Source organism: Eucyclogobius newberryi, unplaced genomic scaffold (genome assembly GCF_026437365.1).
Source record: "Eucyclogobius newberryi isolate DKJ021-1_F unplaced genomic scaffold, fEucNew1.0.hap1 SCAF_43, whole genome shotgun sequence".
Taxonomy (NCBI): Eukaryota; Metazoa; Chordata; class Actinopteri; order Gobiiformes; family Gobiidae; genus Eucyclogobius; species Eucyclogobius newberryi.
In genome coordinates this window covers 33,591-49,021 of record NW_027316090.1, presented here as the reverse complement: position 1 = coordinate 49,021, position 15,431 = coordinate 33,591, and the positions used below count along the sequence as shown (strand labels likewise).

Here is a 15,431-nt window from a genome sequence, read left to right as displayed (position 1 = left end):
ACAGCAAATACTACTGCAAATACTGCAAATAGTGAAACCTATGCTGTCTAACAAGGCGCTGAAGGCATTACTGAGAGAGTCATCACTCACGTTCACCTGGATATTAAAGTCTCCAGCTATAACTATTTTATCCCAGGCTAACACTAAGTTTGATATAAAGTCAGAAAACTCTGTTACTACTGCACATACTACTGCAAATACTGCAAATACTACTGCAAATCCTGCAAATACCACTGCAAATACTATAAATACTACTACTGCAAAAACTACTGTAAATCCTGCAAATACCAGTGCAAATACTGCAAATACTACTACTGCAAAAACTACTGTAAATCCTGCAAATACCAGTGCAAATACTACTACTGCAAATACTGCTGCAAATCCTGCAAATACTACTGCACATACTACTGCAAATACTGCAAAAACTACTGCAAATCCTGCAAATACCACTGCAAATACTGCAAATACTACTACTGCAAATACTGCTGCAAATCCTGCAAATACTACTGCAAATACTGCAAATACTACTGCAAATACTACTGCAAATACTACTGCAAATACTACTGCAAATACTGCTAATACTACTGCACATACTACTGCAAATACTGCAAATACTACTGCAAATCCTGCAAATACCACTGCAAATACTGCAAATACTACTACTGCAAATACTGCAAATACTGCTGCAAATCCTGCAAATACTACTGCACATACTACTGCAAATACTGCAAAAACTACTGCAAATCCTGCAAATACCACTGCAAATACTGCAAATACTACTACTGCAAATACTGCAAATACTGCTGCAATTCCTGCAAATACTACGGCAAATACTACTGCAAATACTGCAAATACTACTGCAAATACTGCAAATACTACTGCAAATACTACTGCAAATACTGCAAATACTACTGCAAATACTGCAAATACGCAAATACTGCAAATACTACTGCAAATACTGCAAATACTACTGCAAATACTACTGCAACTGTTCAGAGCGGCTGTGAGTACTGCAAATATTGCAAAGACTATTCCAAATACTACTGCAAATACTACAATACTACTGCAAATACTACAGCAAATACTACTGCAAGTACTGCAAATAGTACTGCAAATACTACTGCGAATACTGCAAATACTACTGCAAATCCTGCAAATACCACTGCAAATACTGCAAATACTACTACTGCTACTACTGCAAATACTGCTGCAAATCCTGCAAATACTACTGCAAATACTGCAAATACTACTGCAAATACTGCAAATACTGCAAATACTACTGCAAATACTGCAAATACTACTGTAAATACTGCAAATACTACTGCAACTGTTCAGAGCGGCTGTGAGTACTGCAAATACTGCAAAGACTACTCCAAATACTACTGCAAATACTACAATACTACTGCAAATACTACAGCAAATACTACTGCAAATACTGCAAATAGTGAAACCTATGCTGTCTAACAAGGCGCTGAAGGCATTACTGAGAGAGTCATCACTCACGTTCACCTGGATATTAAAGTCTCCAGCTATAACTATTTTATCCCAGGCTAACACTAAGTTTGATATAAAGTCAGAAAACTCTGTTACTACTGCACATACTACTGCAAATACTGCAAATACTACTGCAAATACTGCAAATACCACTGCAAATACTGCAAATACTACTACCGCATATACTGCAAATACTGCTGCAAATCCTGCAAATACTACTGCAAATACTGCTGCAAATACTGCTGCAAATACTGCAAATACTACTGCAAATACTACTGCAAATACTACTGCAACTGTTCAGAGAGGCTGTGAGTACTGCAAATACTGCAAAGACTACTCCAAATACTACAATACTACTGCAAATACTACAGCAAATACTACTGCAAGTACTGCAAATAGTACTGCAAATACTACTGCGAATACTACTGCAAATACTGCAAATACTACTGCAAATACTACTGCAAATACTACTGCAAATACTACTGCAACTTTTCAGAGCGGCTGTGAGTACTGCAAATACTACTGCAAATACTGCTAATACTACTGCACATACTACTGCAAATACTGCAAATACTACTGCAAATCCTGCAAATACCACTTCAAATACTGCAAATACTACTACTGCAAATACTGCAAATACTGCTGCAAATACTGCAAATACTACTGCAAATACTGCAAATACTACTGCAAATACTACTGCAAATACTGCAAATACTACTGCAAATACTGCAAATACTACTGCAAATACGCAAATGCTGCAAATACTACTGCAAATACTGCAAATACTACTGCAAATACTACTGCAACTGTTCAGAGCGGCTGTGAGTACTGCAAATACTGCAAAGACTGCTCCAAATACTACTGCAAATACTACAATACGACTGCAAATACTACAGCAAATACTACTGCAAATACTGCAAATAGTGAAACCTATGCTGTCTAACAAGGCGCTGAAGGCATTACTGAGAGAGTCATCACTCACGTTCACCTGGATATTAAAGTCTCCAGCTATAACTATTTTATCCCAGGCTAACACTAAGTTTGATATAAAGTCAGAAAACTCTGTTACTACTGCACATACTACTGCAAATACTGCAAATACTACTGCAAATCCTGCAAATACCACTGCAAATACTATAAATACTACTACTGCAAAAACTACTGTAAATCCTGCAAATACCAGTGCAAATACTGCAAATACTACTACTGCAAAAACTACTGTAAATCCTGCAAATACCAGTGCAAATACTACTACTGCAAATACTGCTGCAAATCCTGCAAATACTACTGCACATACTACTGCAAATACTGCAAAAACTACTGCAAATCCTGCAAATACCACTGCAAATACTGCAAATACTACTACTGCAAATACTGCTGCAAATCCTGCAAATACTACTGCAAATACTGCAAATACTACTGCAAATACTACTGCAAATACTACTGCAAATACTACTGCAAATACTGCTAATACTACTGCACATACTACTGCAAATACTGCAAATACTACTGCAAATCCTGCAAATACCACTGCAAATACTGCAAATACTACTACTGCAAATACTGCAAATACTGCTGCAAATCCTGCAAATACTACTGCACATACTACTGCAAATACTGCAAAAACTACTGCAAATCCTGCAAATACCACTGCAAATACTGCAAATACTACTACTGCAAATACTGCAAATACTGCTGCAATTCCTGCAAATACTACGGCAAATACTACTGCAAATACTGCAAATACTACTGCAAATACTGCAAATACTACTGCAAATACTACTGCAAATACTGCAAATACGCAAATACTGCAAATACTACTGCAAATACTGCAAATACTACTGCAAATACTACTGCAACTGTTCAGAGAGGCTGTGAGTACTGCAAATACTGCAAAGACTACTCCAAATACTACAATACTACTGCAAATACTACAGCAAATACTATTGCAAGTACTGCAAATAGTACTGCAAATACTACTGCGAATACTACTGCAAATACTGCAAATACTACTGCAAATACTACTGCAAATACTACTGCAAATACTGCTAATACTACTGCACATACTACTGCAAATACTGCAAATCCTGCAAATACCACTGCAAATACTGCAAATACTACTACTGCAAATACTGCTGCAAATCCTGCAAATACTACTGCAAATACTGCAAATACTACTGCAAATACTGCAATAACTGCAAATACTACTGCAAATACTACTGCAAATACTACTGCAACTGTTCAGAGCGGCTGTGAGTACTGCAAATACTGCAAAGACTACTCCAAAACTACTGCAAATACTACAATACTACTGCAAATACTACAGCAAATACTACTGCAAATACTGCAAATAGTGAAACCTATGCTGTCTAACAAGGCGCTGAAGGCATTACTGAGAGAGTCATCACTCACGTTCACCTGGATATTAAAGTCTCCAGCTATAACTATTTTATCCCAGGCTAACACTAAGTTTGATATAAAGTCAGAAAACTCTGTTACTACTGCACATACTACTGCAAATACTGCAAATACGCAAATACTGCAAATACTACTGCAAATACTGCAAACACTACTGCAAATCCTGCAAATACCACTGCAAATACTGCAAATACTACTACTGCAAATACTGCAAATACTGCTGCAAATCCTGCAAATACTACTGCAAATACTGCAAATACTACTGCAAATACCACTGCAAATACTGCAAATACTACTACTGCAAAAACTACTGTAAATCCTGCAAATACCAGTGCAAATACTACTACTGCAAATACTGCTGCAAATCCTGCAAATACTACTGCACATACTACTGCAAATACTGCAAAAACTACTGCAAATCCTGCAAATACCACTGCAAATACTGCAAATACTACTACTGCAAATACTGCTGCAAATCCTGCAAATACTACTGCAAATACTGCAAATACTACTGCAAATACTACTGCAAATACTACTGCAAATACTGCTAATACTACTGCACATACTACTGCAAATACTGCAAATACTACTGCAAATCCTGCAAATACCACTGCAAATACTGCAAATACTACTACTGCAAATACTGCAAATACTGCTGCAAATCCTGCAAATACTACTGCACATACTACTGCAAATACTGCAAAAACTACTGCAAATCCTGCAAATACCACTGCAAATACTGCAAATACTACTACTGCAAATACTGCAAATACTGCTGCAATTCCTGCAAATACTACGGCAAATACTACTGCAAATACTGCAAATACTACTGCAAATACTGCAAATACTACTGCAAATACTACTGCAAATACTGCAAATACGCAAATACTGCAAATACTACTGCAAATACTGCAAATACTACTGCAAATACTACTGCAACTGTTCAGAGAGGCTGTGAGTACTGCAAATACTGCAAAGACTACTCCAAATACTACAATACTACTGCAAATACTACAGCAAATACTATTGCAAGTACTGCAAATAGTACTGCAAATACTACTGCGAATACTACTGCAAATACTGCAAATACTACTGCAAATACTACTGCAAATACTACTGCAAATACTGCAAATACTACTGCAAATACTACTGCAAATACTACTGCAACTTTTCAGAGCGGCTGTGAGTACTGCAAATACTACTGCAAATACTGCAAATACTACTGCAAATCCTGCAAATACCACTGCAAATACTGCAAATACTACTACTGCAAATCCTGCTGCAAATCCTGCAAATCCTGCTGCAAATCCTGCAAATACTACTGCAAATACTGCAAATACTACTGCAAATACTACTGCAAATACTACTACTGCAAATACTGCAAATACTGCTGCAAATACTGCAAATACTGCTGCAATTCCTGCAAATACTGCAAATACTACTGCAAATACTGCAAATACTACTGCAAATACTGCAAATACGCAAATACTGCAAATACTACTGCAAATACTGCAAATACTACTGCAAATACTACTGCAACTGTTCAGAGAGGCTGTGAGTACTGCAAATACTGCAAAGACTACTCCAAATACTACAATACTACTGCAAATACTACAGCAAATACTATTGCAAGTACTGCAAATAGTACTGCAAATACTACTGCGAATACTACTGCAAATACTGCAAATACTACTGCAAATACTACTGCAACTTTTCAGAGCGGCTGTGAGTACTGCAAATACTACTGCAAATACTGCAAATACTACTGCAAATCCTGCAAATACCACTGCAAATACTGCAAATACTACTACTGCAAATCCTGCTGCAAATCCTGCAAATACTACTGCAAATACTGCAAATACTACTGCAAATACTGCAAATACTGCAAATACTACTGCAAATACTACTGCAAATACTGCAAATACGCAAATACTGCAAATACTACTGCAAATACTGCAAATAGTGAAATTTATGCTGTCTAACAAGGCGCTGAAGGCATTACTGAGAGAGTCATCACTCACGTTCACCTGGATATTAAAGTCTCCAGCTATAACTATTTTATCCCAGGCTAACACTAAGTTTGATATAAAGTCAGAAAACTCTGTTACTACTGCACATACTACTGCAAATACTGCAAATACTACTGCAAATCCTGCAAATACCACTGCAAATACTATAAATACTACTACTGCAAATACTGCTGCAAATCCTGCAAATACTACTGCACATACTACTGCAAATACTGCAAAAACTACTGCAAATCCTGCAAATACCACTGCAAATACTACTACTGCAAATACTGCTGCAAATCCTGCAAATACTACTGCACATACTACTGCAAATACTGCAAAAACTACTGCAAATCCTGCAAATACCACTGCAAATACTACTACTGCAAATACTGCTGCAAATCCTGCAAATACTACTGCAAATACTGCAAATACTACTGCAAATACTACTGCAAATACTACTGCAAATACTACTGCAAATACTGCAAATACTACTGCAAATCCTGCAAATACCACTGCAAATACTGCAAATACTACTACTGCTACTACTGCGAATACTACTGCAAATACTGCAAATACTACTGCAAATACTACTGCAAATACTGCAAATACTACTGCAAATACTGCAAATACTACTGCAAAGACTACTCCAAATACTACAATACTACTGCAAATACTACAGCAAATACTATTGCAAGTACTGCAAATAGTACTGCAAATACTACTGCGAATACTACTGCAAATACTGCAAATACTACTGCAAATACTACTGCAAATACTACTGCAAATACTACTGCAAATACTGCAAATACTACTGCAACTTTTCAGAGCGGCTGTGAGTACTGCAAATACTACTGCAAATACTGCAAATACTACTGCAAATCCTGCAAATACCACTGCAAATACTGCAAATACTACTACTGCAAATCCTGCTGCAAATCCTGCAAATACTACTGCAAATACTGCAAATACTACTGCAAATACTGCAAATACTGCAAAATACTACTACTGCAAATACTGCAAATACTGCTGCAATTCCTGCAAATACTACGGCAAATACTACTGCAAATACTGCAAATACTACTGCAAATACTGCAAATACTACTGCAAATACTGCAAATACGCAAATACTGCAAATACTACTGCAAATACTACTGCAAATACTACTGCAACTGTTCAGAGAGGCTGTGAGTACTGCAAATACTGCAAAGACTACTCCAAATACTACAATACTACTGCAAATACTACAGCAAATACTATTGCAAGTACTGCAAATAGTACTGCAAATACTACTTTGAATACTACTGCAAATACTGCAAATACTACTGCAAATACTACTGCAACTTTTCAGAGCGGCTGTGAGTACTGCAAATACTACTGCAAATACTGCAAATACTACTGCAAATCCTGCAAATACCACTGCAAATACTGCAAATACTACTACTGCAAATCCTGCTGCAAATCCTGCAAATACTACTGCAAATACTGCAAATACTACTGCAAATACTGCAGATACTGCAAATACTACTGCAAATACTGCAAATACGCAAATACTGCAAATACTACTGCAAATACTGCAAATAGTGAAATTTATGCTGTCTAACAAGGCGCTGAAGGCATTACTGAGAGAGTCATCACTCACGTTCACCTGGATATTAAAGTCTCCAGCTATAACTATTTTATCCCAGGCTAACACTAAGTTTGATATAAAGTCAGAAAACTCTGTTACTACTGCACATACTACTGCAAATACTGCAAATACTACTGCAAATCCTGCAAATACCACTGCAAATACTGCAAATACTACTACTGCAAAAACTACTGTAAATCCTGCAAATACCAGTGCAAATACTACTACTGCAAATACTGCTGCAAATCCTGCAAATACTACTGCACATACTACTGCAAATACTGCAAAAACTACTGCAAATCCTGCAAATACCACTGCAAATACTGCAAATACTACTACTGCAAATACTGCTGCAAATCCTGCAAATACTACTGCAAATACTGCAAATACTACTGCAAATACTACTGCAAATACTACTGCAAATACTGCTAATACTACTGCACATACTACTGCAAATACTGCAAATACTACTGCAAATCCTGCAAATACCACTGCAAATACTGCAAATACTACTACTGCTACTACTGCGAATACTACTGCAAATACTGCAAATACTACTAAAAATACTACTGCAAATACTGCAAATACTACTGCAAATACTGCAAATACTACTGCAAATACTACTGCAAATACTACTGCAAATACTACTGCAAATACTGCGAATACTACTATAAATACTGCAAATACTACTGCAACTGTTCAGATGGGCTGTGAGTACTGCAAATACTGCAAATACTGCTTATACTACTGCACACACTACTGCAAATACTACTGCAAATCCTGCAAATACCACTGCAAATACTGCAAATACTACTGCAAATACTGCAAATACTACTGCACATACTACTGCAAATACTGCAAATACTGCTTATACTACTGCACACACTACTGCAAAAACTACTGTAAATCCTGCAAATACCAGTGCAAATACTACTACTGCAAATACTGCTGCAAATCCTGCAAATACTACTGCACATACTACTGCAAATACTGCAAAAACTACTGCAAATCCTGCAAATACCACTGCAAATACTGCAAATACTACTACTGCAAATACTGCTGCAAATCCTGCAAATACTACTGCAAATACTGCAAATACTACTGCAAATACTACTGCAAATACTACTGCAAATACTGCTAATACTACTGCACATACTACTGCAAATACTGCAAATACTACTGCAAATCCTGCAAATACCACTGCAAATACTGCAAATACTACTACTGCTACTACTGCGAATACTACTGCAAATACTGCAAATACTACTAAAAATACTACTGCAAATACTGCAAATACTACTGCAAATACTGCAAATACTACTGCAAATACTACTGCAAATACTACTGCAAATACTACTGCAAATACTGCGAATACTACTATAAATACTGCAAATACTACTGCAACTGTTCAGATGGGCTGTGAGTACTGCAAATACTGCAAATACTGCTTATACTACTGCACACACTACTGCAAATACTACTGCAAATCCTGCAAATACCACTGCAAATACTGCAAATACTACTGCAAATACTGCAAATACTACTGCAAATACTGCAAATACTACTGCAAATACTGCAAATACTGCAAATACTACTGCAAATACTACTACTGCAAATACTGCTGCAAATCCTGCAAATACTACTGCAAATACTGCAAATACTACTGCAAATACTGCAAATACTGCAAATACTACTGCAAATACTGCAAATACGAAAATACTGCAAATACTGCAAATACTATTGCAAATACTGCGAATACGCAAATACTGCAAATACTACTGCAACTGTTCAGAGCGGCTGTGAGTACTGCAAATACTGCAAAGACTACTCCAAATACTACTGCAAATACTACAATACTACTGCAAATACTACTGCAAATACTACTATAAATACTACTGCAAATTCTGCAAATACTACTGCAAATACTACAGCAAATACTACTGCAAATACTACTGCAACTGTTCAGAGCGGCTGTGAGTACTGCAAATACTACTGCAAATACTGCAAATACTACTGCAAATACTACTGCAACTGTTCCGAGCGGCTGTGAGTACTGCAAATACTGCAAATACTGCTTATACTACTGCACATACTACTGCAAATACTACTGCAAATACTACTACAAATACTGCAAATACCACTGCAAATACGCAAATACTGCAAATACTGCTGCAAATACTACTGCAAATGTTCAGAGTGGCTCTGAGTACTGCAAATACTACTGCAAATACTACTGCAAATACTGCAAATACTACTGCAAATACTACTACAAATACTGCAAATACTGCAAATACTACTGCAAATACTACCGAAACTGTTCAGAGCGGCTGTGAGTACTGCAAATACTGCATAGACTACTCCAAATACTACTGCAAATACTACAATACAACTCTTTTGGGCTGTAAATGAGTAGAAATACATTTCCCGTGAAAATAATAACCTAAATGTTTGTCCTCACTTCCTGCGGTGGTGTCTTCACTTCCTGTGTTGGTGTCTTCACTTCCTGCGGTTGTGTCTTCACTTCCTGTGTTGGTGTCTTCACTTCCTGCGGTTGTGTCTTCACTTCCTGTGTTGGTGACCTCACTTCCTGCGGTGGTGTCTTCAATTCCTGCGGTGGTGTCTTCACTTCCTGCGGTTGTGTCTTCACTTCCTGTGGTGGTGACCTCACTTCCTGTGGTGGTGTCCTCACTTCCTGTGGTGGTTTTCTCTCAGGTGTCTGACATGCGTCGTGCCGAGGGGCTGCGGGAGGAAGTGGGCAGTGAAGCAGGAAGTGTTGCCGTGGAGTCGGTGCGCATGGCTCCGCCCCTCGCCCGGTCAGAGTTTGGATTCAACCTTAGCTTCGATGAACTCAGCACCATGGGCCTGGATGAGCAGCGCCCCCGCTGGACCGGCACGGTACTGCACTGACAATAGAGCTTTACAATAGGCCGGATACAGACCCGGCTCAGACCTGGCTCAGACCCGGTTCAGATCAGGCTCAGACCCGGCTCAGACCCGGCTCAGACCCGGCCCAGACCCGGCTCAGACCCGTCTCAGACCCGGCTCAGACCCGGTTCAGACCCGGTTCAGACCCGGCTCAGATCAGGCTCAGACCCGGCTCAGACCCGGCTCAGACCCGGCTCAGACCCGGTTCAGACCCGGTTCAGACCCGGTTCAGACCCGGCTCAGACCCGGCTCTTGTCTCCTCAGGTTCCTCCAGAATCTCCTGACTCAATAGATCTTTGGCGTCTGACGGACCGACAACAGGCCGAGTATCGCACGGCGTACCAGGACTACATCACACATATGTCTAGTCTGGACCAGGACCCGGACCAGAACAGAGACCAGACCAGGGACCGAGCTGAACCGGACCGAGCTGAACCGGACCGCAGAGTCCTCAAGAGAAACTCCATCAAACTCCCAGAAGACAGTGACGTTCTGCACCCAATCAGAGAAGACCACGAGGAAGAGGAACCAGGGACCAGCACCAGAGTCCAGACCAGGGACCAGACCAGGGACCGACCCAGGAGTGGTCAGTACCAGAAACTCAGCGACGAAGACTCCGAAGCACTGGACAAGAAGGACTCGTCTGATTCTGGAGTCAGGTTGGTACTCACTTAGTCCTGGTTTAGTCCTGGTTTAGTCCTGGTTTAGTCCTGGTTTAGTCCTGGTTTAGACCTGGTTTAGACCTGGTTTAGACCTGGTTTAGTCCTGGTTTAGACCTGGTTTAGTCCTGGTTTAGTCCTGGTTTAGACCTGGTTTAGTCCAGGTTTAGTCCTGGTTTAGTCCTGGTTTAGTCCTGGTTTAGTCCTGGTTTAGTCCTGGTTTAGTCTTGGATTAGTCCTGGTTTAGTCCTGGTTTAGACCTGGTTTAGTCCTGGTTTAGACCTGGTTTAGTCCTGGTTTAGTCCTGGTTTAGACCTGGTTTAGACCTGGTTTAGTCCAGGTTTAGTCCTGGTTTAGTCCTGGTTTAGTCCTGGTTTAGTCCTGGTTTAGACCTGGTTTAGTCCTGGTTTAGACCTGGTTTAGTCCTGGTTTAGTCCTGGTTTAGACCTGGTTTAGACCTGGTTTAGTCCAGGTTTAGTCCTGGTTTAGTCCTGGTTTAGTCCTGGTTTAGTCCTGGTTTAGTCTTGGATTAGTCCTGGTTTAGTCCTGGTTTAGACCTGGTTTAGTCCTGGTTTAGACCTGGTTTAGTCCTGGTTTAGTCCTGGTTTAGACCTGGTTTAGACCTGGTTTAGTCCAGGTTTAGTCCTGGTTTAGTCCTGGTTTAGTCTTGGTTTAGTCTTGGTTTAGTCTTGGATTAGTCCTGGTTTAGTCTTGGATTAGTCCTGGTTTAGTCCTGGTTTAGACCTGGTTTAGTCCTGGTTTAGACCTGGTTTAGACCTGGTTTAGTCCTGGTTTAGTCCTGGTTTAGTCCTGGTTTAGTCCTGGTTTAGTCCTGGTTTAGTCCTGGTTTAGACCTGGTTTAGTCTTGGATTAGTCCTGGTTTAGTCCTGGTTTAGTCCTGGTTTAGACCTGGTTTAGACCTGGTTTAGACCTGGTTTAGTCCTGGTTTAGTCCTGGTTTAGTCTTGGATTAGTCCTGGTTTAGTCCTGGTTTAGTCCTGGTTTAGTCCTGGTTTAGTCTTGGATAATTCAAAATTGGAAAATAATCTGAAAAAATAAATAAATTAGAAACTTTAAAAATATATGTTTTAGGAAATCAGTTCATTCTTTCGACTCTTCAGTTTGACAGATTCTGGATTTCTTTGACCTCTGACCTCAAGCTCCTCTTTTCCTCAGGTCCAATGAGAGCTCTCCAAACCACTCTCTTCAGGAGGAGGAGCCAAGCCGAGCCAAACCAGTCCAAGATGGCCGCATGTCCATCTGCTCTGACCAGGACAGCGTTGGGTACGAAATGTCCTGTTCATCACCACGTTAGCAACGGCCGTTTCCTGTTCATCACCACGTTAGCAACGGCCGTTTCCTGTTCATCACCACGTTAGCAACGGCCGTTTCCTGTTCATCACCACGTTAGCAACGGCCGTTTCCTGTTTATCACCACGTTAGCAACGGCCGTTTCCTGTTCATCACCACGTTAGCAACGGCCGTTTCCTGTTTATCACCACGTTAGCAACGGCCGTTTCCTGTTCATCACCACGTTAGCAACGGCCGTTTCCTGTTCATCACCACGTTAGCAACGGCCACAATCTGATATTTCCAGCTCATAAAGCGTCTGACGTTAGCATTAGCATTAGCATGACATAAAGAGAGGTTCAAACGCCACGCCCCTCACACACTAGCTTTAGCCACGCCCCTCACACACTAGCTTTAGCCACGCCCCTCACACACTAGCTTTAGCCACGCCCCTCACACACACTAGCTTTAGCCACGCCCCTCACACACTAGCTTTAGCCACGCCCCTCACACACACTAGCTTTAGCCACGCCCCTCACATACACTAGCTTTAGCCACGCCCCTCACACACACTAGCTTTAGCCACGCCCCTCACACACACTAGCTTTAGCCACGCCCCTCACACACACTAGCTTTAGCCACGCCCCTCACACACACTAGCTTTAGCCACGCCCCTCACACACACTAGCTTTAGCCACGCCCCTCACACACACTAGCTTTAGCCACGCCCCTCACACACACTAGCTTTAGCCACGCCCCTCACACACACTAGCTTTAGCCACGCCCCTCACACACACTAGCTTTAGCCACGCCCCACACACACACTAGCTTTAGCCACGTCCCTCACACACTAGCTTTAGCCACGCCCCTCACACACACTAGCTTTAGCCACGCCCCTCACACACTAGCTTTAGCCACGCCCCTCACACACACTAGCTTTAGCCACGCCCCTCACACACACTAGCTTTAGCCACGCCCCTCACACACACTAGCTTTAGCCACGTCCCTCACACACTAGCTTTAGCCACGCCCCTCACACACTAGCTTTAGCCACGCCCCTCACACACACTAGCTTTAGCCACGCCCCTCACACACTAGCTTTAGCCACGCCCCTCACACACACTAGCTTTAGCCACGCCCCTCACACACACTAGCTTTAGCCACGCCCCTCACACACACTAGCTTTAGCCACGCCCCTCACACACACTAGCTTTAGCCACGCCCCTCACACACACTAGCTTTAGCCACGCCCCTCACACACACTAGCTTTAGCCACGCCCCTCACACACACTAGCTTTAGCCACACCCCTCACACACACTAGCTTTAGCCACGCCCCACACACACACTAGCTTTAGCCACGCCCCTCACACACACTAGCTTTAGCCACGCCCCTCACACACTAGCTTTAGCCACGCCCCTCACACACACTAGCTTTAGCCACGCCCCTCACACACTAGCTTTAGCCACGCCCCTCACACACACTAGCTTTAGCCACGCCCCTCACACACACTAGCTTTAGCCACGCCCCTCACACACACTAGCTTTAGCCACGCCCCTCACACACTAGCTTTAGCCACGCCCCTCACACACACTAGCTTTAGCCACGCCCCTCACACACACTAGCTTTAGCCACGCCCCTCACACACACTAGCTTTAGCCACGCCCCTCACACACACTAGCTTTAGCCACGCCCCTCACACACACTAGCTTTAGCCACGCCCCTCACACACACTAGCTTTAGCCACGCCCCACACACACACTAGCTTTAGCCACGCCCCTCACACACACTAGCTTTAGCCACGCCCCTCACACACTAGCTTTAGCCACGCCCCTCACACACACTAGCTTTAGCCACGCCCCTCACACACTAGCTTTAGCCACGCCCCTCACACACACTAGCTTTAGCCACGCCCCTCACACACACTAGCTTTAGCCACGCCCCTCACACACACTAGCTTTAGCCACGCCCCTCACACACACTAGCTTTAGCCACGCCCCTCACAAACACTAGCTTTAGCCACGCCCCTCACACACACTAGCTTTAGCCACGCCCCTCACACACACTAGCTTTAGTCACGCCCCACACACACACTAGCTTTAGCCACGTCCCTCACACACTAGCTTTAGCCACGCCCCTCACACACTAGCTTTGGCCACGCCCCTCACACACACTAGCTTTAGCCACGCCCCTCACACACTAGCTTTAGCCACGCCCCTCACACACACTAGCTTTAGCCACGCCCCTCACTCAGATTGAACTGGTGGTTTTTGTTGTTTCAGAGTTCTCGTTTGGGAAGAAGAAACGTTCAACAACCTGAACAAGACCAAGACTCAGAGCCACGAGACCGGGACCGACCTGAGTCTCAACAACAACAGCCCCGGCCAAGTCCAGAGCCAGGTCCAGAGCCAGGTCCAGAGCCAGGTCCAGAGCCAGCTCCAGAGCCAGCTCCAGAGCCACAATGAGAACGTGAGGGTCCTGCACCTGAAGAGAGGTCTGAACCCTGGAGATCCTCCTGAAGTCACCACAGTGTCCAGAGAAACTGTGTGTTTCAGCTCCGAGAGAGAGAGCATTCTGTAAGACCAGGACCGGACCAGGACCAGGACCGGACCAGGACCAGGACCGGACCAGGACCAGGACCAGGACCAGACCAAGACCAAGACCAAGACCAAGACCAGGACCAGGACCAGGACCAGGACCAGAACTGGACCAGGACCAGGACCAGGAGTGAGGGGCGTGTCCTGTAGAACATAAAGTGTGTCTCACTCTCAGATCTTCAGTGTGTCATTCCTCACGCGGGATTCGTCTTTCCACGTGTTTGTTTGAGGAATGAGAATGAGCCGTGTTTAGTGAAAGATGGTCACCTGCAGCAGGTCTCCAGCAGGAGGCGCCACCTCCCCAAGTGGACATGTTCGTTTGGACAGTGTAAAAGTGTTGTAGACGTTCTGTAGCTAACACAAGAAAACAACTTAAAATATGAAAGAGCCATAAATATTGTGCTAAATGTC

The 15,431-nt window shown here is 42.5% G+C and overlaps 1 protein-coding gene across 1 annotated transcript in view; it reads left to right on the top strand.

Annotated features, from left to right (window-relative positions):
* LOC140379595 (kinase D-interacting substrate of 220 kDa B-like) overlaps window positions 1-15,013 on the top strand; it is a 219,615-nt gene extending 204,602 nt beyond the window's left edge. The window contains exons 28-31 of the mRNA XM_072464278.1: window positions 10,264-10,446; window positions 10,741-11,135; window positions 12,311-12,418; window positions 14,706-15,013. Of these exons, the coding sequence (XP_072320379.1) occupies window positions 10,264-10,446; window positions 10,741-11,135; window positions 12,311-12,418; window positions 14,706-15,003 (984 nt within the window). The 3' untranslated portion in view covers window positions 15,004-15,013. The remainder of the gene's footprint in view (window positions 1-10,263; window positions 10,447-10,740; window positions 11,136-12,310; window positions 12,419-14,705) is intronic.
* The last annotated feature ends 418 nt before the right edge of the window (window positions 15,014-15,431 follow it).